General features: G+C 41.2%; 1 protein-coding gene across 2 annotated transcripts in view; it reads left to right on the top strand.

Moving 5' to 3' along the window:
- ITGA9 (integrin subunit alpha 9) overlaps nucleotides 1-24,765 on the top strand; it is a 246,500-nt gene that overhangs the window by 137,305 nt on the left and 84,430 nt on the right. For both annotated transcript variants that reach the window (XM_048511594.1, XM_048511595.1), the window contains exons 17-18: nucleotides 6,285-6,361; nucleotides 23,346-23,496. In XM_048511594.1, the coding sequence (XP_048367551.1) occupies nucleotides 6,285-6,361; nucleotides 23,346-23,496 (228 nt within the window). The remainder of the gene's footprint in view (nucleotides 1-6,284; nucleotides 6,362-23,345; nucleotides 23,497-24,765) is intronic.

Raw genomic sequence — 24,765 nt, 5'->3', positions numbered from 1 at the left:
CAAATGTAAGCATTTTTTGAAGAAAGCTGCATTGGCTTGTGGAGTTTTTATTTTTCTTCATTAAAGTGTCAGTAATGTTGTAAACTGGAAGAAAATCAAATTTTATTGATTTGGCTTTGGGGATTCTTAGGTTTTGCAGTATGTCATTGGTATGCTGTGTGCATTCAGTAGAAATAATGGTAGAGTTAGTTCTCGCAGGATCTATAGTAAAGCACTGTGCCTGGTGTGGAATCAGTGGACTCTGACTACTGATGCACATGTTACCTTATCCATGTCCTGGCCATGTGACTCCTCCATTACTACTGGTCTGCTCTGGGAGGGGGGGTGGAGAGGAATCTCTCTGCACAATCGGGAGAAGTCCTGTGGTAACCACAACTGGAATTTACACAATGAGATGGGATCTCTTGAATATGAATAGAACAGGAGTCTTCAAACTATGGCCCTCCAGGTGTTCATAGACTACAATTCCCATGAGCCCTACCACTTGGCCATGCTGGCAGGGGCTTATGGGAATTGTAGTCCATGAACATCTGGAGGGCCGTAGTTTGAAGACCCCTGGAATAGAAGAAGAGTCTCCCCAAAGGAAGTGACTGGTGAGAAGGTAGGATGACTACACCTTCCCCTGAATATCATTCACAGTGCAATTCTGTGCAGAGCTACTCCAGTCTTAGGCCACTGATCTCAATGCTTCATAGGCGTAGTGTCATGAGCCAACTAATTATCCTTCAGAACATCTGTGGGTTGTGGTTATGTATGATGGAGTAAAATTTAATGCTGAGAATATATTCAGTTAAGCAGAATAGGCAGCAGAAATCTGCTCTATTTCTGATATAGCCAAGATAGGAATCTTTCCATTTCAGGAAACAGTGTCTCCTGTCCCTCCATCCTTGTTGAATTAAAAGCATTTCCCCCCTTTCTTTGGGTGGGATCCCGAATCCATTCAGTCCCACCCACATATACTTGCCTGGCTTCACATATTGGAATTTGATGGTCAGAGTGAACCCAAAGCTGGCAGTAAATGGGCACTTTCCATGCCAGGAAATTTAAAAATGATCCCACCCAGAATTATAATACAATTGGACTATGTTGAACTTTGAATTTGTCTATTCTTTGAACTGGGCCAGAATGGGGGAGGAAAAAGGAGGACTGAGGGTTGGAACTAATTTAGACCTGGAAAACCATATAAAGTCTTTGAAAGATTTGTGCAAATATATAGGACAACAGCCTTCTCCTTTGAATGGCAGGCCACAGCTCTACCACAGCTAGATTTTCCACTCCATGAAGTGTGAAAAGAGTGCTATGCGGTATGAAATCTTGACTCGTTCTGCTGAATACTCCATCCAGTTCAGCACCCTTATTGGGTCAGTATTTTGACACATTAGCCATGGTGTCCTAATAGACCTCTTGTGTGGCCTACCTCTAAGAAATACTGCTCTTCAGTGTTTCTGCTCCTAGTACATAGGATAGTCTGAGAAGATAGAGTTGGATGGCTACTGCTGCTCCTCAAGGGAATCGTCCGGTAGGATCCCATGATGTTTCCCATGCTTTTCATCTCCTTCACATTTCCCTGTACCTGAAAACTGCAGGTAAGCTCTTTCAAGGATCTGCATTATGAAGTCCTTAGTATGCCCATGACACTCTGGTATATTTCTCCTTCCCCTCTTTACCCACTGTAGTAAGGTGCTTACCAGCGAACTAGATAAGAATGAATAAATGGAATCATACATAAATACTGATTGAGGGGGATTAGCCTATAGAAGAGGGACTTATCTGTTTTCTGCTGGTGACTGACACCTTAGGGAGGAGGATCACATCTGGGGAATGATCTGTGTTTTCCTTAGACATACTGTGGCCAGCAGTACATTGCATTTTGATTTGTCTGATCGACCACCTATTCTTGTTCTGTATGTGGTTGTGCCCTTGAAGATGGTAACTTGGGAAGATCTAAATTGAAGCAGCCCAGCTTTCAGTAGACATAACACCAATTATTTTTTATTTTTTCTGGTTGCCAGTTTGCTCCTAAGCAGGAGCAGTCTTAGTGATTCTATGACCCTAGGAAAAAGTCAAGGATGGGCCCTCCCATCGCCCTTATTTCTCCCCTAACAAGAGTAAAGAGGATAACTGCTGGTGAGCCCTTGTGGAGAAGGTGGCATATAAATCGAATTAAATCAACATATAAATAAATACACTTACCCAGGGCTGTAGAGAATCACCTGGTGGGTGGGGGGATAGCCACCATGTTCATCACAACTCAACTGTTGCCCTTGCCTCCTGCTTTGGCCACCAGTGGCCCACCACGCATTGTCTGAAGAGATGAATGAGAAGAAGGAATGGCAGAATTTGCATCAGCATATCTCCCTAGTGTGTAATACATGGAACTACAGGTACTGGCCAGTAATGAGATTATTAAAGGCTTCTGCACAACATGGTTTCTTGCTCAGCTTCCCTGAGCTGGGCTGGATGAGCAAGTGGGGGGAGGGGTGATGCAATGCCCCTCTCTTCCTTGTGTTTGGTATGCAGCTCTGCTGGCATCAGTTGGTGATAAGAGGGTAAGGGGAGCTGTGCAGTGTGACTCTTTCTGCTTAACTGCCCATGGCAGAGATGGCTGAGTGAGGCAGGTTGGCACAGTGTCTCTATCCTCATGCTAGGTATAAGGCCTTGTAGTCACATCCTGGCTATATATCCACCCATCCCCACTGTCAGGGCATCCTCCAGCCCCTGTTCCAGCCGCTCAAGTCACTTCCATGGCAATGGAAGAGAGACCACTATCTGCCAGATCTGCTGCATTGTGGTCAGAGGACCCCTCCATTGTGAGGTCCAGAGTAGCTGCCCCAGTTGCCCCATCGCTAAGATCTTCATTGTTCTTGGACTAAGCTCAAAGTTTTGTGATTTTGATTATCAAAAGCTCTAAGCTGCCTTGGTCCCGGAAATAACTGTTCTGTTTTCAATATGTGTGTTTGTAAATATATGCCGACGTGTCCTGTATGAAGTGCTTCCAGTTCTTACTCGATCTATCATTTGTCATCAGACTGCATGACAAACTTGTTAGGCTGAGAGATTGCAGCTTATTCCATCCAGCCATCTTCATGTTCAAGCAAGGCTTTGGATTCTGTATTTCCGTATCCCAACCCTGCCCGCTTTACAGTATTGGCCCCTATTCATAGGAAATGGAATGTGTTCATATTAGCCTGTGGAATTTCACAGCTGTTCTTAGCTACCCCTTGAACAACCACGTCTGCTTTATTCAATAGCAGGATTCTTCTTTAGATTTATAATTCCTGAAGAATTCACCCCCATTTGCTTCACCTGCTACGGCTGTCCCTGGAAATACTTTGCCAGTTATTTCGTCCTCTGGTAGCCAGTGTATGCAATTAAATCCTGGAAAGCATTCAGGAATGTTAATTAGTTGTCATCAGTGAGATGAAATCTGGTGCTTGCATTTGACTGTATGGGATATATTTTATTAGCCATGCTCCGTGAATATAAGGTCTGGGTGTGTGCTGGTTCTTTGCTTTGGAAGAACAACTGGTTCTTTAGTTTGCAAGTTCTCAATGCAAGGAAGTGTTTCTTTTATTAAGGAAGAACAAAAAGTTATGAATTGAACACATCACAGATTTTGTTGCGTCCAAAGAAATATTTTTGCTTAGGACTGCCTTTACAAAACAGTTTTTGTGTTTTTGGACATCCTCTTCAAGTTCTTTTCCATACGATATCATGAGGCTGGTTCAAGCATTGTTTTGTAAACATTTTTTTCTTGATTCTCAATAAAGTAGTCCACAAGGCACAGTGACTTTTTAGGCTTTCTTAATCTGTTCACTCAGTAAAAAAGATTGCGCAAACTACACATACAGTCACAAATCAAAAACCTCAGAAGCATCATACCATGAAAGACTAATATAGTTAAATTTCAAAATAACCTTAGATGTTACAATGTCATATTTATTTATGACATACAGTAAAATCACACTTAACAAAACTCAGTCTGTCAAGAGATCTTCATGACTTTGGTCACAAAGTGTTAGTGTCAGTGAAATTAATTTTACTGCTGTTTCTGTAGTATTCATGTCAGTTCTCAAAAGGTGATTTAAAAGATGGTAATCAGCAGAGCAAACATTACAAGTAACCATAAGAGGAGCTAACATGTTCACCCTTTGCTCAGCACACAGGAGAAAAGCTTATGTAAATATACAATAAAATTTGTACATTTACCACGTACAGTAAAAGCTTGTAATGAAGTTAATGCAAATTGATTTTTCAGTAAATTTTGGTTATTGAACTAGGTGCGCATGTATATATATGGTAGCATTTTAGTGGTGGTGATGGAGGTTGTTGGTAGAAAATTTGCTTTGCATTCCAAACATCCCAAATTCAATCCACCAGTATCTCCAGTTAGAAGAGTCAAGTAGCAGATGATGGGAGAGACCTCTGCCATAGACCTTGGAGAAGAGTTGTTTGTGACAATAGATAAGAATGGCCTTTATAGACCAGTTGTGTGACTCAATATAAACTTCACATTTTCATCCACAATTAAAGTCAGTATGTTGATCATCTAAGGTTATAGTCAGTATGTTGGGCGCCACGAGTGGTTCAGCAGGCCACTAAAAATGTCAGTTGTTTTTTTTTAAGCTACATGACAAATGATGGTGTGAATTGTTCCTTGGGGGGGGGGCAGAGTGGCTAAAAGTGGGTGGACTCTAATCTGGAGAACTGGGTTTGATTCTTCACTCCTCCACATGAGTGGCAGATTCTTATCTGGTGAACCAGATTTGCTTCTGTGCTCCTGCATTCCAGCTGGGTGACCTTGGGCCAGTCAAAGTTCTCTTGGAACTCTCTCAGCCCCACCTTTTTCACAAGGTGTCTGTTTTGGGGAGAGAAAGGGAAGGAGTTTGTAGGTCCCTTTGAGACTCCTTACAGTAGAAAAAGGGGGTATAAATCCAAATTCTTCTTAGTAAAAATATTGTGACATGCTGCTGACTTTCTTTGGATCGTATAGTTTTGTTTTGGACAGTAAACTCACTTTATATGTGGCTTCTATATATTTGTTGCATCTGTATGTCTTTTAAAGCATTACTTTTGAGGCCTTTGCGCTGAGACACTATATTTATACTTCCATTGTATATAAGGTATTTTACTTAATTTATTTTTATATTTGATCCTGCGACAGTTATCAGAATAATGATAGAAAGAATATCTTCTTGAACAAGTTCAGTTTCACTGAAGGAGAAATTCTTTGAAGTTTCTTTGAAGTACTGTGTCCAGTTCTGGTCGCCGCATCTCAAAAAGGATATTGAGGAGATAGAAAAAGTACAGAGAAGGGCAACAAGGATGATTGAGGGACTGGAGCACCTTCCCTATGAGGAGAGGCTGCAGCGTTTGGGACTCTTTAGTTTGGAGAGGAGGCGGCTGAGGGGGGATATGATTGAAGTCTACAAAATTATGCATGGGGTAGAAAATGTTGACAGAGAGAAATTTTTCTCTCTTTCTCACAATACTAGAACCAGGGGGCATTCATTGAAAATGCTGGGGGGAAGAATTAGGACTAATAAAAGGAAACACTTCTTCACGCAACGTGTGATTGGTGTTTGGAATATGCTGCCACAGGAGGTGGTGATGGGCACTAACCTGGATAGCTTTAAAAGGGGCTTGGACAGATTTATGGAGGAGAAGTCGATTTATGGCTACCAATCTTGATCCTCTTTGATCTGAGATTGCAAATGCCTTAACAGACCAGGTGATCGGGAGCAACAGCCGCAGAAGGCCATTGCGTTCACATCCTACATGTGAGCTCCCAAAGGCACCTGGTGGGCCACTGCGAGTAGCAGAGAGCTGGACTAGATGGACTCTGGTCTGATCCAGCTGGCTTGTTCTTATGTTCTTATGTTCTTATGAAGTTTGTGTGTCGTGTTTGGATCAGACAAAATACCTTGTTGCATACAATGAAAATGTTATATGGACTTGAACCTCCTGAGAAAGGAGAATCTCGCTTCTGTTTTCTGAGTTCATATAATATTGTGTTTGTAAACACAATTGCTAGAGAATAGTAGTGACTTCTTGAGAAACTAGCTTGCCACACAGAAGTGTCTCTGTGATGGCTAATGTTCAGATTGCTTAATGTTGAACACTCTTGGAAGAAGAGGTTTAGGAAACATTTAAGATTTGCTTGTCTCCAGATCCCTTGTGGTGCATTTGTCAGTTCTTACAAATCCAACATCAAGTGAAACTTGAGTATGTTTAGGATTCTTTCTGCCCTCCTAACAGTGCTGTTTTTTCTCAATTTCTCATAGACTGTCTTTGAGAGGAATTGTCAATCAGATGATTGTGCTGCAGATCTTAAACTTCTGGGTAAACTATTCTTATCTAGGTAAGTGAGTGAAACTTTTAAAGTCTTAGTATAAAAAAGAAAGAGTCCTGGATATAATTGACTAGACTGGTAGGAAGGAAACATCATGTATCTTGAAAAATTGCACTAAAGGAAGCCTGGTGAGGCTGGCTGCGGATTGGCTGGCCCTTGGGAGGCCCTGCCATGTTTTTTCATCTCTGGCAGTGCCCCCGCTGGTTTCATCTTTGGGCACTGCCAGCCCCTCCCAGCCTTAAGGCTGGCTTGAAGACCGGGTGGGTAGTCTGTTATTATTAGATTGATGCTGCATATTGTGCCTTAAATGTTTTTAGATGTTTTAAGTACTTTATTGGGTTTTTATTGTATTGTGAACCGCCTAGAGCCCTTTGGGGATGAGGCGGTCTAATTAATAAACAAACAAACAAACAAACAAACAAACAAACAAATAAATAAATAAATAAATAAATGCAAAAGTATATCCTTTCAGTGTACAACTTCCTTTGTGACTATGAATATATTTTTGTGCTACAGTTGTCTTTAAGAATGATAATATAGTGCTCCATGGATTTGGTGTGATTCCAGGTTCCAGGTCAACCTTTGAACGTCTAGTTATTTATTTCATTTATACCCCTCTTTTCTCCCAGTTGGGCATCCAAAGTGTGTTGCCTCACAACAATCCTGTAAGGTAGATTATGTGAAAGTATGTGACACCCAAGGTCACACAGAAAGTTTCCATAGCATAGTGGGAATTTGAAACTGAGTCTTTCAGATCCTAGTCTGCTACCTGAGCACTATTCTGTTCTGCCTCTCAATAGCTAGTATTGCAAAGATGCCAGGAAATGCTAACTACCCTAAGAAAGTTCATGTTGAAAGTTAAACAACCAGAAAGTGAGCTTTCAAGGAAGGAAAGGATTAAATGGTTCATGTTAGACATATACAGACCAGTTTTGAATTGAGGAAGGGTGGTAAACTTTTGTCCTTTGGCTGTTTTCCTGACATGAGATGGCCCCAAGAAACCATTATTTGCATTTTTAGAGAAACATGCTGTAAGTCTATGGTTATTTGACTGCAAACAGCAGCTCTGGTGACCATTTCACGATCAGAGAATGGCTTGGGGAGGAAGGCATTGCACCCCCCGTCCCCCCGGCTGATCCAAATGAGCCCCCCATATACATGGTTCGGAAGATCATTTTTATGGAAGTAGTAGTGTCAAGTTTTATTGAGCCCTTTGGGGGTCAAACTTCAGGTATGGATTTCCTTCATGGTTTTGACCAATCCAAACTCGGGAACTAGTCTAAATCCAAACCAATCCAAACTCGTACCTGACTACCTAGTCTCAAAAAAGATGGGTGGGGAGAGGATGAGCAATATTTCACACTGATTGTGAAGCATGATAAGATAGATCAATCCCTGTGTTAGAAAGCAGTGGCTGTCAAACTGTGCCAATGAAAACACTGAATACGCTTGGGGCCACTTATACCTGCCCTGCCTCATTGAAGACCTTTCCCCTTTTCCCATAGAAGTCAGTAGAGCTGCAGAAGGGTCTCTAATTGAGGAAACTAGTCAGAGGTTAATTGACGCCTGCCCCAATCTGTCGTTCCCAGGGTCTGTGTTGCTTCTGGTCTCTTGTGTGGTCCTGCCCCGATGTGCTCTATCTGCAGCTGTCCTCCATGTTTCCCTTGCCGCCTTCTTCACACTGTCTTTTTCCCCTTCCAACATACCCTCAACAACCCTCAGTCTCATCTGGGAATCGCCTCTCAGAATGTCAGCTCCAGTCTTCTTTTGTATTCAAGTCTGCACTTTCCCTCCATTCGGACAGCTCCCATAAGGAATCTTTGTGCATGTTTTATGTATGTGTTGGTACAAAGTTTTGTCTGGTCAGAGCTTGTACATTGAACTCTGAGCCCTGTGAGGGGAAGTGTCTGAATGCCAACTAAAAGCAGCTTCTGAAGAAATTCTGTATTTTAAAGAGAGAAGAATACATGAACCCAATACAAATACAATCTTTCCTGTGCTTTACTAGCCATATGGCCATTGGAAACGTTTCTATTAGAATAGGATTCTTCCATCACACCAAGCTAGGCTTACCAGCTGCCTGGGAGAAAGAAATGTTCTGTCTCTTTAACGGGACATCAGGGAATTATTATCTGGTGATATTTTCTTCCATGCAAGAAAAGTTTCAGTTGTCCATTAAGCCTCTGTTAAAGGGAGAAGACATTTTTCCCCAGGTCTGTTTGCAACCATATGTATCATTTGAACTGTGATTGGTGTCCAGCAACTTGTTCTCTGTTTTGGGTTGGTGCAGTTGGAAAGAAGATATGAAGTTGCCCTTGGCTACTTGGGTGGTTGAGCCAGTTAACTGGAAGACAAATCAGTGGCTGAACCTGTTTAAATATGGCTGTGGCCATTCTCTTTTAACCATGTCAATTGAATCTTGCTAAGCTTTTATTTTCTGACAGCAGCTGTGTCGGCAAATTGCAATGCGAGTGAACACAGTAAACTCCAAAGACAACTTTGTAACTTTTAATTTCTTTGTGTACTTAGTGTAAATTATACACCCCTTTTATATGCTTTTGAACCATTTGGCATTACTTGTCCAGTTTGAATATTAATGCCAAATGGGTTGTCTGCAGCCACGGTCTTTGTAATAGTTTTTCAGCTGCTCTGGTCAGATACTATTCTGGTAAAAAATGCTTGTACGCACTGTTGAAATAACAGCGCAACTAGCTGCACTTAGCTTGCGATCATCTGGGAGAGTGCAGTTGAGTCCTGGCCTTAGAATACTGTAATAATAAAAACTGACCCTGAAGCACTGAAAGAAAGAAAGAAAGAAAGAAAGAAAGAAAGAAAGAAAGAAAGAAAGAAAGAAAGAAAGAAAGAAGCAAGCCAGCCAGCCAGCCAGCCTGTGTGGTGCTTAGTATGTGAAAAAGGATACAGCATACATACACAAAAAGAGACCTCTTTGGTCATTAAAAACAAGCAGACAGACGACAATAGTGGACAGGTGCCACCCCTGGAGCTGAATGAACAGGTGACTTCCAAGCTGCACAGATGGAGAAAAAATTCTGTGCTGCAGACTGTGTGAATGTCCTAACACATTCAGTGGTGCCATGGGGAACAGAGCCCCTTGACACGGAGCATTAATTGAAAAAGCAGAGTGCCTGGCCTTATCATATGGCTGCTGCATTCCGTGTCAGGGAGAGGCTGGAATTATACTTACAAATAGACGGTATCTTGGTTTATATAGTCAGGGGACTGAGGGTGATCCTTGCTTGGAAGAGTCCTTTGTATAAATAGCTGTTATTGATGGGAGAGCTTCAAAGGCAGCTTTTCTCCCCTGAATATTTCTGCTACCTAAACTTTGTATATACTTGACATTAAAATGAATGTGAGTTACTTGCCAGATCCTCCATCCCACTTTTTCCTATATTTTTTTCAAAGGCCAATAGAAATCAGAAAGCCTTTACAACGAATAGAATTGATTTCAGATTTTGCCATTCACAGATCCAAATTTATTTCCCATCCTTACCAAGCTATTCTGTGATTATAGGTAATTTGTATTAAAATTTTTGAAATGGGGATTTTAACTGAGCGACAGAATTTTTTTAAATAATCAGATTCATTTTATAGCATCTCATGATCAGGACAATTTTTGAAAATCTGAACTCTAAAACATGTCCCACACGAAGTGCATGATAGCTGTAGAAGTGAATACAGCCTAATTGTCATCTCAGCAGTCTTGGAAACAACTTCAATGTTTGGATAATGGCTGATTTCGTGTGTGTTTGCTGCATGGTGGGGCCGAATGTCTGTTGCAACAAAATTTCTCGTATGGATGTATTTCTTTGAGCCCCGCTTTCACTCTTCATTCTCCTCAAAGCAAACACATGAAAGAATGAGCGGAAACCTTTAATGGCATTCAGATAGCCACAATAATACACACTTTTAAAAAGTAGAAATTTGTAAAAAAAAACTTGTATAACAAAAGTGAGTGAATTGTCCTCAGTTTTAAGAGGTTGCAGTTTGTAGAAAACAAAGCAGGTCAAGCAAGAGCTTTTCTTCCTGATGTGTTAGTTTACTGCATGCAGGATCCTTTTTTTAAATGAAGGCTCTCTAGGCCATGGAAATCTCTGTCTGCAGTACAAATATGGGTTGAGCAATTCACAGAGAACTAAATATTTGCATTTTAATCCTATGTTTGTTTACTCAAATCCTCAATAAGATTTCCACCCAGGTAAACATGCAGAAGATTGGAGCATTGGGGAAATAAAAGTAATAAAACTGATTTCTTTTTGGTCTGTGAATATATGTAAAATATACAGTAGGGCCCTTGTACTGAAAGGTGTGGAGACCCCTGATCTGTGGTATTTGTAAAACTGTTCTCCAACACCACATTTCAATAAGGTGAGGGTTGTTGAAATAAAAATGCTGTGGTAACCTGGCAAGTTTGATTTCTGATGTGGATTTTAGTAGTTCAGATAATTCTTGTGACTCTTCCTTCTGTCCAATCTGATCTAATTTCTCTTGTGAGAAAACAATACATCAAAGTGCTCATCCGCATGCTAATATCTGCACTACTCTCAATCAGATGGGTATGAATAGTGTTTCTCTTTGGAATAACTAAGTCCAATTAGTTAAACATAACTATGGCTTGAATCCTGCCTAGGATTTTTATGCATGCTAGGAGAAGGAATGCATTAATGTGCATCAGGTTGCATAACTTCCATTCAAAGGGGGGGTGGAGTTCATGATACTCAGGATTTGCTATCTGTGATCCTACAGATTTCCCCACAATATTCTAGGGGTTTCGGGGGGGGGGGGGGACTCCATGGAAATAAAAATACTTCCATTCTATTTACTTCCAGGCTTTTTGTACCCATCCCTTGACTGTATTTTCAAAAACTTAAGATGAAAGTGATCTTTCTGTTTAACTTCTTTAGTGTTAGCCTGTGCCTCTGTCCTTCTGAAGCTCCTTCACTTTTCCTTCAAGAGGGAAGAACTTAGTTCATGGACTTTTTCATTGATTGCCAGGAACCAGTTGAGATTGCTGTACTGACATATCAATATATTCCTAAAATCTTATGCAGTCTCTGCGCATTGGATTTTAAGTGATGTTTTAGAAGTCAGTCTTTGCTGAGGTTCCAAGTCTAAATATAAGAAATAAACCTTTCCTTTATGGATTTCAGGGCAACATTTGTGGTGTTAATCCTGTTTTATCCTCATATCAGTTCATAGAGGTTGGTTTGGCTGAATGACTTGCCCAAAGCCAGCCAATGGCACAGCAGAAATTTGAACCAAATTGTCCATGGTCCAGGGCCAACAATCTGTTCTCATGAAATGAAATATCATTTCATAAGGGTAATCAAGCCTGTGGCATGCAGTTAAATGTTATTTGAACAAACTATAGGAGTTGATACTTTATATCATCCTTCTTGCTTCTTACACTGGGATTTTTGGCCTTTGATTGGTTAAAAAGAATGGTGGTAAGGAAAATAGTAACCTTCAATTTGAAGCTAATTACTTGTTCAGATCATATCAACTTTCCTGTTTCCTTTCCAAGTAATGTTTGCAAATGAAATTTTCTTTTCATCATCTCCACTGTAACTCATGAAATGTTTCAAACCCTCTCTGTCCATGATGATTTATTATTCAAACCTGACTACAGTAGTTGGGTGATTCTCAGACTTCATGGTATTTTGGACCATTCATGCTGATTTTCTTCTTTTTTGATAGAGTGCCAAATTTTCCTACATTAAGAGTACAGCATTGGGAGACTTTCTGAAAGACCTCCAAATTTAGATATGTTTCCTTCCACACTTTTTATCACAGCTGGTATGGAGAGGGGAAAAGGGTGTTACTGGGCAAGGTTTGCTTGGCATGGGAGGCAGGGTGGATTCCTGGCATACAGGCCTTGATTCCCATGGTAAAATACACCAAGTCATATGGCCAGGTTTGGGGGAAGGATTGCCATGAAGATACTAGTCCAGTAGGACCTCAAAGATCCACAAAATTTTCCAGGGTATAAACTTCCATAAATCAAAGCTCACTTTATCAGTTACATTCTGATGAAGTGAGTTTTAACTCATAACTGCTTATGCCCTGGAATATTTTGTGGGATTTAGAAATCCTCAAATTTTGTTGTGCCACTACAGACTAACACAGTTATCTATCTGAAACTATCTTCATGGATCCAAAAGTATGTTTCACCATCAAAATGGTGCTTCTGTCGGCAGATGGGAAAACAGCAATGTTTGCCCACTGTAGACCCCCCACGTTCCCCCTTTCAGTGTTCTGGAAGGTCCCTTTTTTGAACAGATAAAGTTGCCTTATACTGAGTCGGACGACTGGTCCATCAAGATCAGAATTTTCTGCTCAGATCGGCAGCAGCTCTCCAGGGTCTCATCAGAGGTCCTTCACATCACCTCCTGATTGGTCCTTTTAACTGAACATGCTCGGGATTGAATCTGTGACCTGCATTCTAAGCAGGTGCTCTAATACTGAGTCTTGAAACTCAACAGCGGCAGAATTTTGGCAGTTCAGTGGACCTCAGCAGGAAAGGGGAGGCAGAAAAGCCCCATTCTTCCAGCTTCACTCCATTGCTGGTGTTTGGGATTCAGCTCTGTTCTTACAGTGGGGTGAGAAACAGACCAAAGGCTCTTGTGCCATTTGTCAGGCACAAGGTCCTGATTTAGGCAGTCTCATCATAGATACCTAAAGACAGAGATTAAACTGTTAGATTTTTAAAAAATCATCCTAAACAGTGTAAGTGTTGACAAGAAAAAAGAATGGGAGAATCCAGTCTTTTTATTATTATTTGAAAAAAAAACAAGTACAGCCAGAGGACTTGTGAATTCAGTATCTAATGAACTTCATATGGTATAAAACATTGATGGCTTCAAAGGAAATAATTGGGAGGATTTTAATGCCGCATGGAGCTAGCTGTAACTAGTTGCTGATGAGGTAGAAACTGTATTTGTGAGGCATGAGGAAAACTATTTGTTTCCAGGGAAAATCCTAGCAATTGATCAGGGGGGTAATGTCAGTAGCAGTGGGAGCATCATCCCAGAGACCCAGTGAATGTCTTGCACTGTTGACCATGTGCATTAGACTGAACAGGCATTTCGTTTGTTTCCATCTGGCCTGTTCAATGTGGTGCATCATAAATATGTTTAGTTTAGCTTGATATCTTGAACAAGGATGATCCCTATGCCTGCTGAAGGCATGAGCTGGGAATGTCCTAAGCATCCATAATTGTAACAAGCATTATGGGATTAAAGTTCAGACTTTTAAAGAAAACACCCCAGGGTCTTTTCAACCAATCTTCTCAGGATTCATATAATCATTCAAACATCACTGGTGAGTGTACTTCTGCCATGCTTAGTAGCACAGTTCTTTACTATACCCTTTCATGACAACATCAGAATCCTTCTTGCCTCCAGTGCCACCTCCTGCACGTCTTTGCCTCTTGCCTGCTATTTCTGAAATGCATTTTATATAGTTCATTTATAAGCTACTTTTATCTTCAAAGGGGACCCAAACAGTTTGAATTGTGCTTCTCTCTTTGATTTTATCCTGGCATAGGTTAGGCAGAGAGTATATGAATGTCCTGAAGTCAGCCAGCAAGCTTTCATGATAGAGAGGTGAACTGAACTCTAACAACTACATGTAAAGAGGCTGTGGACTTCCGGTTGTGAGCAAGACCAAACTAGATGCAAGCAAGGAACTCAGAATCACCTTTGGATTTAATTTTGCTTCCCCATGGGACTCCATCAAGTTGGTGTACCCAAGTTGGGGTATCCCCCCTGAACAAGTCAGGGTGGTATTTGCCTACCTGGAAAGCCTAGGTATCCCATTTGGAGGAGCCCATTTGGAGGAGCCCATACATCAGGTAAAGCTGTCAACTGGCTCTTCTGGATCTTAGTTTCACTCTCAAACCACTACAGTTGGAGAGTTGTGCCATCTTTTGGTCCTCCTACCATTCATGTAGTAGTGCTGTTCCAGATGCCTCTCTCAGGATTTTAATACTTGTAATGGCAGCTAAAACACCCTTGTGATTTTTTTTAACTCAAGAAAACATAGTGTATTACTCATGGCAGCTGCGGATATTTCTCTCTCTTAAGAGATTCTACAGGAATAGATATTTCCTGTAGACAAATAGATATTTGTCATAGATATTTTATGGGCAAGATTTATAGTCCACTAGTTGTAACTTGCCTCAGTAGAGCACTTTGTACATTGAAAAGTCCAATTGTCATTATTCCCACAACCACTCATCTTTCGAACAGGAACAAATACCTGCAAGAAGAGAGAACAGCTGAATCCCATTGGTTTACTTTACCACAAAAACCTCAGGATCTGCAACCATTCCAGGAAGATTATCCTTCTCTTACATTCTTTGGGTGTGGGAGATAGCTTGGTTGTTACTTACGGTCAGCAACTGTTTGCTAGCAGCAATGGAAATAGGAACCCAGGGAATTAACACTTGCCACAATCCCTGTGCCAACTCTGTCCCCCATTTCCACTCAAGCGACAATAACACAGGATCCAGCAATCAGTCTTATCATTCATCTGCATGTTCTCCAATATGACATATACAGTCATGTGTCAGCAATCCCCTCTGCCATTTAAATTAGCCAGACTGGGCAGTTTTTACATGGGAGGATAAATGGACATTATAAGACATTAAAATAAATGTCATTAAAAATGGGCACCAAATGGAAGAGCATTAAAGTTTCCAGGATGTTCAGAAAGGAATTAAAAGATCGCACTGCTTCAGTAGAAGTGTTTCAGAGGGACAGCTGAGCAAGAAGTTGGGGAGTTGAAATTTGTTTGCAGATTTGATAGGCATAGACTTGACAGAGATCAGGTGCTTAGCTTGCTACACAAAATCATTGTTTCTACATATGGATGCCACTCATACTCACCCTACTTTGCTAGTTCACCAACAGTTAGGCATGGTCACACCCACTGAAGGTGGATCAATTGGCTAGATCCTCTTTTCCTCTGTAATAGCATACTCTCTGATCTGAAGAACTGGGTCCTCTGTTCTGTCTGTGCGTAATTGTTCCCTTTCTCTCATTTCCTCTGCTTGTAGCTTTGGGTATAAATCTCTGCCAGCAGAATGTACTACCTTGTATATATTTGGCTTACAAAAATTGATGTCATGAGATTGTTGATCTGAAAATTGATATCTCTTTGTTGTTCTTGCTTATCTGGAAACTGATAACTCTTTTCATATGTATGCATGGGTGTTTACGATATGGCTTCCATAACAGTCTACCTTCTCTCTAGATGCTCACTAACCCATCTCCAAGTGCTAGGAGAAATTTCCTAGCAGTTGAGATGAGTGAGAACTAAGATGGGTGTCATTGCATTGTGCTTCTAGATGGATATTGGAACAGATGACAGCTCTGCAGGGCTAAAACAAATGGACCCTAGCAAACATGCTGCGAGACCTATCATGTGCATTGCGAGCATACTGCCCTTGTGATGTAAAGCAAGCCAAATAGAAGTTCAAACCCTTTCAGCCTTCTTCTTCCTTTTATCGATGATGAAAAACCCAGACTCAGCTGACACTGCACAGGCTGAGCAAGTGTGACAAAAGCCAGAACACCATAAATGCATGCTTGTGTTTGCCTTTGGATAATATAAAGCTGACATAGTGGATCTTTCTCTAAGCATCTGCATAAGCTTAGTTTTAGTATCCTTGCATATGGACCTCTTCAGTGAAATCTGAAGTGGGAATTCTTTAAAGGTCACCTGGCAAGTTGAAACAGAAAAAAGTAACTGTTTGAGAACTTTTTTCCTGTACTCACACTTTTCTTGGCTAAAAATATCTGACTTGGGTATAGTCTATTCATGACATAAATCACGTGCTACTGTGCAGTAGATTTTTTATGACAACCAACTGTAAACTTTATGAGTGTGTATTCCAAGGCTGTCATTTCTATTCGACTGGTATACAACTTGCTGTCTGTTACCCTTTTATTATTTCATAGAGGCATCTGAAAGGATGCTGTGCTTTGTTCCTTTGCAAAGTCCCAGTCCTGTTATAGTCATATTTCAGTCAATCCAAATGTAGAAGATCTGTATCATGTCCTCGAGCACCTGAATCGCTAACTTGCATTTCTGAAGGTTTATTTTCAAAAAGACCTATTAAATAGTACCTAAGGGGCTGAGCTACATGTCAGGATATTCAGCTGTTTGAAGAACTCAGTAGGTAACCTTGGGCAAGCTACTGTGTCTAAGGCTCAAACCCCACCCGCATATGAGAATAATAATATTGACCTGCCTTAGAAGGTTGTTGCAAAGTATCCACTGTAGTTCCACCATTTCTACCGTTTATTTACTTAGGAAATGCATGTTATGCATGTTATATCTTTCCAGCGACCTGCTTGAGGCACCCCACAAAATAAAACAAAATATACTGGGGGAGGGCGGTATATAAGTGGAATAATAAATAAATAAATAAAATAAACCTTGATAGAACGACATACAATTTAGCTGAAAACCCATAAAGAGCATAAAAATAGCATTAAACATTTGAACTGCCTAAAGTGATAGCTATGAAGCATTTGTTAGGGTATAACAGTGGTGGCGAACCTTTGGCACTCCAGATGTTATGGACTACAATTCCCATCAGCCCTTGCCAGCATGGCCAATTGGCTATGCTGGCAGGGGCTGATGGGAATTGTAGTCCATAACATCTGGAGTGCCAAAGGTTCGCCACCACGGGGGTATAAGGAAACTAGTAGAAGATCCAATCCCATCATTAAAAGCCAAGGTAAAAATACATGTTTTGACTTGACACCTAAAAGAGAGAGTGGTGTTCACCAGGTGACAGTATGTTTATGCAAGCACAATCACTGCAAAAGCCCTGTACTTGTTCACCACCCACTTCCCTGAACTTGTGGCTCATAGGTCCTTTCCGCACAGACCATTTAAAATGTTTGGGAAACATTTTACAAAGATCTGTTTTGGCATTTTTGTCTACATGGCATGGAAAAATAAAACTGTTCAGGGCAAAACATTTCTTTTGTCCGCCATTTTGCTGCTTCAGTTTGATTCTCGTGCTGCCTGCCATTTTCTGAGTCTTTCCCACAAACATCCTCTGTTGGCATGGCAGCTGGGCACATTTCAGTGATTGAAGTACATGAATGAACTCAGTTTTGCCTGCTGATTATGATATGTTGTTTCCCCCTTTCTAAAACTTTCGGTGAGGTATCTTTGAAGCTATGACGTCTTGATATGATAATTGTGCTGGTAGTTTTTGCTCTTAACGTTTTGCCTGCATCTATGGCTGACATCTTCAGAGGCATGTCACAGTGAGATAAACACATCTTGCCATGACATGCCTCCGAAGATGCCAGCCATAAATGCGAGGAAAACGTTAGGAGCAAAAACTACCAGACATGGGCATACAGCCTGGAAAACCCACAACAGCAGCCTGCTAGTTAGTTTACAGAATCTGTTGAGACAGTAGTTGTGGAGCGATAATCTTCTTCCATGAGCAGCTACTATATTCACTCAACAAGGAAGTTCAGATCTTGATAGCTGCTTCATGCTACCAATTAACAGTTATGATGGATGCTATGCAGTGAATACATTGGGAAAAATCCCAAAGGCAAAACCCCATTGACCTAAATAACAGCCAGATGATTCTCTAAGTGACAAAAGCCTGGAAGATTCCCATGGTCTCATTAATCAACCCCTGATGAAATTGGCTAGAGCCTATCTGATACTACATCAAATAACGCATTGGATCTACACTAGGTTTTCCACTAATGGAAGGGGAGGGATAATTTCTGTCCATTCTCTTTCTGCAACAGATGCCCAACATGCTCTTCATGCTATTTTTGAGGGTCCACAGTCCCACAGGAGCCACATTTTGGGGAGATCAGTCCACTATAGTTGGGGGAGGGCAAAGCGTAGAGTTAAAATATTGCTTGAAAAGTAATAACCCCACTGTTTCCTGGACACTCAGAAGAGGATGGGGAAATGGGTGGGAAGGGCATAGACCCGTGGTGGCGAACCTTTGGCACTCCAGATGTTATGGACTACAATTCCCATCAGCCCCTGTCAGCATGGCTAATTGTAGTCCATAACATCTGGAGTGCCAAAAGTTCGCCACCACTGGCATAGACTATGGGTGCCAACTCTCTGGTAAGCAGTCTACCGTGCCTTGTTTTGCTATGTTGTAGCACTGAGACTGCCAGAGTACCACATAGCAAAACAGGAAGCAGTGGGTCCACTTTGCATTCCAAGGCTGATATTAGCTGTTTCTACACAGCCATTTCCCCGAGAGGCACACACCATGGCCCCACGTGACCGTTCCTACCACTACAAGCAGAGCTTTGATATGAAATCTCTGACTGCAGCCAGTCCAGGGGGTGAGGGGGAGGGCAGATCTTAGTGTACCTTTAGCCTTTTTAATGCACTTAGTGTACTTTTAGCCCTTTAACAGGGCCTTTTAAAAGACCTCAGACAAGGCTCAGCTTTTGGCGTAGGGGGGCAGGGGAAGATTTGGTAATGTCATTCGGTCAATGTTTCTTCACCAGTGTGACAAGCAAGAAGGGGGATGGGATGGTTCCGATCAGCAAGAAGCTCCTCAATCCCACTCGCTGGTGCTTGCACAGTGGGAATTGCTTTTTCCATCCATGTGTGAAAGCAGCCATTTTCTGTGGATCTGCTCTATATCGTTCTCAGTGATATTCATGCTTGTAGGTACATTCTGATGAACACCAATAGTGCATGTTCGTCACGCTTTCTCAAATGGCATTTTCTGGACCGGGGCTTCAAACTTAGAACAGTGCCACCTTGCTTGTCCTTACTGATGTGATCTTGTATCTAAACTTGGTTGACTTTGTGGGTCTCTGACATTGTCGCATTGACTGCGTGATCCCTGACCAGGAACATGTAGTGATTGAGTGAGAGGTCTTATTAAAAACAGTGGAATAAGGAAACAGTGTCTGCAAGCAGGCATGAACATTGTAGATTAGGATTTTTTAAGAGTGTTTTTTTCTGGCTTGCAGATATGATAGAGGATAAAGATGTGGCTCGGTGCTAATCTGTTTATTTTCAAAAGAGGTTTTCTGCAGTAAAAGGAAATGTTAACCCTGCCTAAGAAGCAAAACCTCTCATTCATTTCATATCAAAACTAATTTGTAGAGGTTAAGCAGCCTATGAACGATGCACATTTCTGAACCTGTGAGTCTCGCTTCTTATTGCTTCTTACCATGGGTTTTTTTCCAGATGCCCTTAAAGGGGGTTAGCACCATTCCCTTCTCTTCTCAAGTGAGCTGCTTATATGTCAAGCTTCAACTATGTAATTTTTTTTCCTGGTTTGTAGTGATTAAAAACAGTGGACCCTAATCCAAGGTTTGTTTCCCAGTAAGAATTCCCTGCCCTTCCTTGCATAATGTTTGTTGCCCACATTTTAAGGGATCCTGTGGGCTTTTCTGCCCATTCCAATTAGATGTGGAGGGAGCAGGGAAACCCCTTTGTTTTTGATCAGTTGGGAATTCATTCTTACATCCTGACCCATATGGAGAGAGATTCAGCTAAAGAGTCGAGAATGCCCTTCTTAATTCAGTTATACCTGGAATTCACAGTAAGGAATGTCCTTATATCAACAGATCTAAAACATTTCTGTAGAAACAAAAGAACTGATTGCTGGTCTGTCAGTACCCTCCCCCCACCCCCAGCTAAGGACTCCCTCCTTCCAGCTTCCAGTTGCAATCAGAGGAATAGGACGCAGTAGCCCCTTCTGGGTCTAGCTGATTCTGAAACTAGCTATTTTGTTTGTTTTTTTAATGTACAAAAAATTAGATGCTTTGCTGAAAAAAACCCTAAAATAAATAGGAACTTGCTGGCCAACATTATGAGCACTCTACCAAGTATTTCAATTCCTGTGTCTGTTTGCATTCTGCTTTTCAACATGAGTGCAAAATAAAATTTGCTGCTTAAGCCCGACCATTGCAGAGACCTACTCAGATATATCAGGGCAAGCACAGTTTTTTCACCTAAAGTAAGGACAGAAAGGTCATGTGAATCCAGCACTAAGACTGTTAGGAAGTACACTGGTCACACAACTGCTTGTCTTTCAATGAAAAGAAAATGCAGACCCGGTTAGTATGCCTGAAAGCAGCAGGGGTCAGATTATTTTGTGAACAATGTAGTCTGACACATTTTGACTGTGGCAACATGACCTGTTTAATGTACTGCAGATGCTGAAGAAGGATGGTTGGTACCACATTGGCAGGGCAGTTCATACATCACCGCAGGCAATCCATACCCAATGACATCATGCCATAGAGCAGCGAACAGGGCCTGGGAATTCCCTTGCCAATAAAGAGATTCTTTTTCTTAATCTGTTTCTTGCTGAAAGTGTACCTGATTCATTCCAGATGTCCTGAGGTTTAATGACTCAGGAAACTGCTCTTTTTAAAGGGAGGCCTAAGCTTGGTCTCCTGTTGCTGTTGTGATGAGGATGTGAAACCCTATGTCAGCTTCAGACCAATGAGCTTTTCAAAAAAGTTCCCCAAGACTACGGATTTTGATGCTGGTTCCTTCCATTCAGACAGCCATTTGTGCTTCTTGAAGGATCAAACTTTGTTTCCTCAGTGGTGAAATATGCTCTTTTATTTTGAATACTGTAAACTTTCCCCCTAAGTTTGGTACAGATCTCATGTATGAGATAACTAGCAGCTGCAGATCTGTGGATGCCTGGGTGAAAAATTCCAACAGTGCATCTGTGGGAGGTTAATGAACTGTTTCATTGATAATGTGTTATTTTTAATTTTTAACTGAATTAATTCCTATTGATTTCAGGTGGGCTGCTTCTAGGGAAACTACATCAGTGGTGGGATCCAAAAATTTTAGTAACAGGTTCCCTCGCCAGCCCCTCATCAGCAAAGGGGGCAGAGGCGTATCTAGGTAAACCTGAGCCCTGGGCAAAACCTGAGTTGGATGCCCCCCCCATGGGCAGCCACCCCACCACAACCCCAAAAAATTTTTTTGCACCAGGTCATTTCTAAATCATCATTACATCATAGAAAATGCCCCAACTCACAAATCTGAACACAGCAGTGGTGAAACACACAGGTTCTTTCATAGAGACTGGTGAATAAAAGGTACGAAAGGCTGAGAATCAATGAATTGCAGTACCTGAAAGGGATTAACCCAGTTCAGGGAGTTGCATTATTAGTCGCAATTTCTATATGGAACCTTCATGTTCAAAGGCAGTATGCCTCTCGGGGAGGCGAGGGCGTGGAGATGGAAAAGCGGACCCAATTAGTAACCCCCTCTCGGCACCCACAAATAATTAGTAACCCACTCTCGGGAACTGGTGAGAACCTGCTAGATCCCACCTCCGAACTACATGTTACCTGCATCCCCATGTAGCAAAAGCTTTGGAAAGGAAATGTGGAGTGGAAAAGCGATGAGCTTGCTTAATTCCCCCCACCCACTGTACCTCTGCTCCAGATCTTTCCAACCTACTTTTGTTCCACATTTCTTACACCTTGTGACCCTTTGAATGTTTTTGTGGAGAGGCAGCATTCAGCTAGTGGTGGCAAACCTATGGCACTCCAGATGTTCATGGACTGCAATTCCCATCAGCCCCTGCCAGCATGGCCAATTGGCCATGCTGGCAGGGGCTGATGGGAATTGTAGTTCATGAACATCTGGAGTGCCATAGGTTCGCCACCATGACGCTAGACCTTCACAATAGAAAAGCAGATTAAATTTGAGCTTTGTACCATAATATAATATCCACTAAATACCCCAATAATTTCAGGCTGATTCACCAGCTGTGCTCTCTAAAGTTGAGACAGAGTGGAAACAGGGCTTAGTAGATTGTGCATAATGTGTACAGTCAGTTTTGTGTTTTTCAGTTCTCTCAGGCAAAATAAAGGGTAGGGTCCTGTCTAACTTCTATGAACAAAGTGCAAAGTCATCATTCCGAAGCACTCCAAAGTGCCCATTCAGGTGCTTTTTGTGGGGGACAGGGGACTCCCAGGAACAACATGAGAAAGAACTTGGAGGCTTCTGCAAGAGGAAGGATACCTTCCTCCCTTTGTGATGGGATCCATTCTGATGTGTCCTACAAACATGCCCTTAGTGTATTAACAGTAGACTGTTTCATGGCTGATCAAAGCAGGGCAAGTTGTAATTTGAACTAGCTCTTGCTTCCTCCATATCAATATATCTTTGTGTATAGGTTCATATCAATATATCTTTGTGTATAGATTCATATAGGGAGGTAAGTAGGCCCAAGTCATGTAGTTCTTTTGAGGTTAAAATCAGCACCTTGAATTGGAGCCAGAAACATATAGCCAAGCAGTGGATATCTTTCAGGACAGACACAATATGGCCATATTGACATACTCCTGTCAACAGACAGACATCCATATTCTGTAAGAATTGAAGTTTCTGGGTTGCCTTTGGGGATAGCTCCTTGCAGCTAACCTTGAAATTATAGAAGCATGAATTGACATCTGACTCAGCAATACAATGCATGTATGAATCAGTCATTCATTGAGTTATCTGCAGTTGGCTTTAGCACATCAACATGCACATTCACTTCTTCTTTCACAGCTTTCAGTATCCTCCAAACCTCCGTATTCCCAACAGTTATTTGCAATAGGTAATATTCAGTTTTTGCAATGGAAATAGAAAATCACAGATATTTGTGGTATTGGTGTAACTGAGCCAATCCCATTTTTTTCTGACTTCATTTCCATGACAGAGAACTCCAGCAAGTGATGAATGTTGATGCAGTGGGACTTCTTGCTTGCAAAGTGTTCTTAAGTAATATTTTTGGCCTAGCAACATAGTGACAGATTAGGAGAGAAGCCAGGTATTTCTCACTCCTCTCCCTTCTCGTAGCAGAAGAGTTATAGTTTTGGGTCATATTTCAACAATATGCTGTCAATTTTCTCTGCTGTATTTTTAGGAAAATTTAGCAGGAGTAGGAAGGTTTTAATAATGTCTTTATTTCTGTTCACAGTGTGGATGATAAAGCTCCTTATCTGGCATTGGGAGCAGTGAAGAACATTTCGCTTAACATCTCTGTCTCCAACTTTGGGGATGATGCTTACGATACCAACGTTTCTTTCAACTTCTCCAGGGAGCTCTTCTTCATCAAGATGTGGCAAAAGGTCAGTCTCAGGATGGGGGAAAGTGTTTTTCTTAACCTGAGGTCCTTTAGATCAACAAACCTCTCATTTGTGTTCAAGAATACTGACCCGAAATTACAAATCTCCTATTCACAAGATTAAATACAAGTTTCTCTTTATTTCTGGAAGGTCTGTATCTTTCTCTTTCTTTACTCTTGCATACATATTTGGGGTGGATTAATATATGTTACTTGATTGCACCGGTGATTGTAACTCTTTTTAAATCTCATAAATATTAATGCAAACTAGGATAGTTAAACTGAAGATATGGAGAACATTGGCAATTGCCTCAGAGGGTGATTCTGCATGGGCCAAAAACAGCAGTGTGAAAACGGTGTGAAAATGGTGTAAAAGGGTTTATACTGTTTTCACACCATTTTCACACTGTTGTTTTTGGCCCATGCGGAATCAGCCAGAGCTTCTTCCTACACTGTATGTGGTTGATGTATACATCTACCCCTTAGAGTGAATTATCACAGTCAGAATTGCACCAGCCAGCATGGAGGTGATTTGTGACAAATTGTTGCCTCTTCACACATCTCTCAAGGTGTGTACCAAAATCCATGAGAAAATATCTTTTGTCTGTTGGAGGTCATTTTGAAAGGGCCTCTGGAGGGTTTGATAATTTACATTTAAGCATGGCCAAAGATCTGTTCTTTAGGATGTGGTTAAATGTAAGCCTTACCATTTTGATCTCCCAAGAAAGAATCACCTGTGGATATGAAAATTTACCATAAGTTAAAGTTATCCCTTGATTGATTCTGTTGTGGAGCATTTGCTTGAAATAGTAAAAGTCAACAATATGTGGTGTTCCTAAAGTTATCCTCAGTGATATCTTTTCTTACATATTTAAGTTAATTGAATGATAAGAATATTTGATACTTTGCTTTTCCTGCCAGACAGTTTCATGAAATATAAGTCCTTTCAGTCATTATGTTTTACTGCGTGTATGGGAGGATCACATGTACTGTTTCTATCTCATATACTTAGTCAAATGTAACAACTGAAAAAGGCTTCTGATAAAAATGTTGCTGATACCCACAATGACGGCTAACAAATTTGGTTGGCATTTTTGGTATGTTGCCCCTATGAAGGCTACTCAATATGAGCTCTCTTTTTTTGGAGGAAAAAGGTGACCTAGTATAAGCCCATTTCCTTTGCTATTGTCATTTTGCATGTTTGCATTAGTAGTCTTATGTAATTTAATGAGCAGAAATATCTAGCATGATTTGAAGGGGAGCTTAGAATCCA

The sequence above is a fragment of the Sphaerodactylus townsendi genome, linkage group LG11 (assembly GCF_021028975.2).
Source record: "Sphaerodactylus townsendi isolate TG3544 linkage group LG11, MPM_Stown_v2.3, whole genome shotgun sequence".
Lineage (NCBI taxonomy): Eukaryota > Metazoa > Chordata > Lepidosauria > Squamata > Sphaerodactylidae > Sphaerodactylus > Sphaerodactylus townsendi.
The sequence above is the reverse complement of the archived record's forward strand: the minus strand, read 5'-3'. Positions and strand labels throughout refer to the sequence as shown.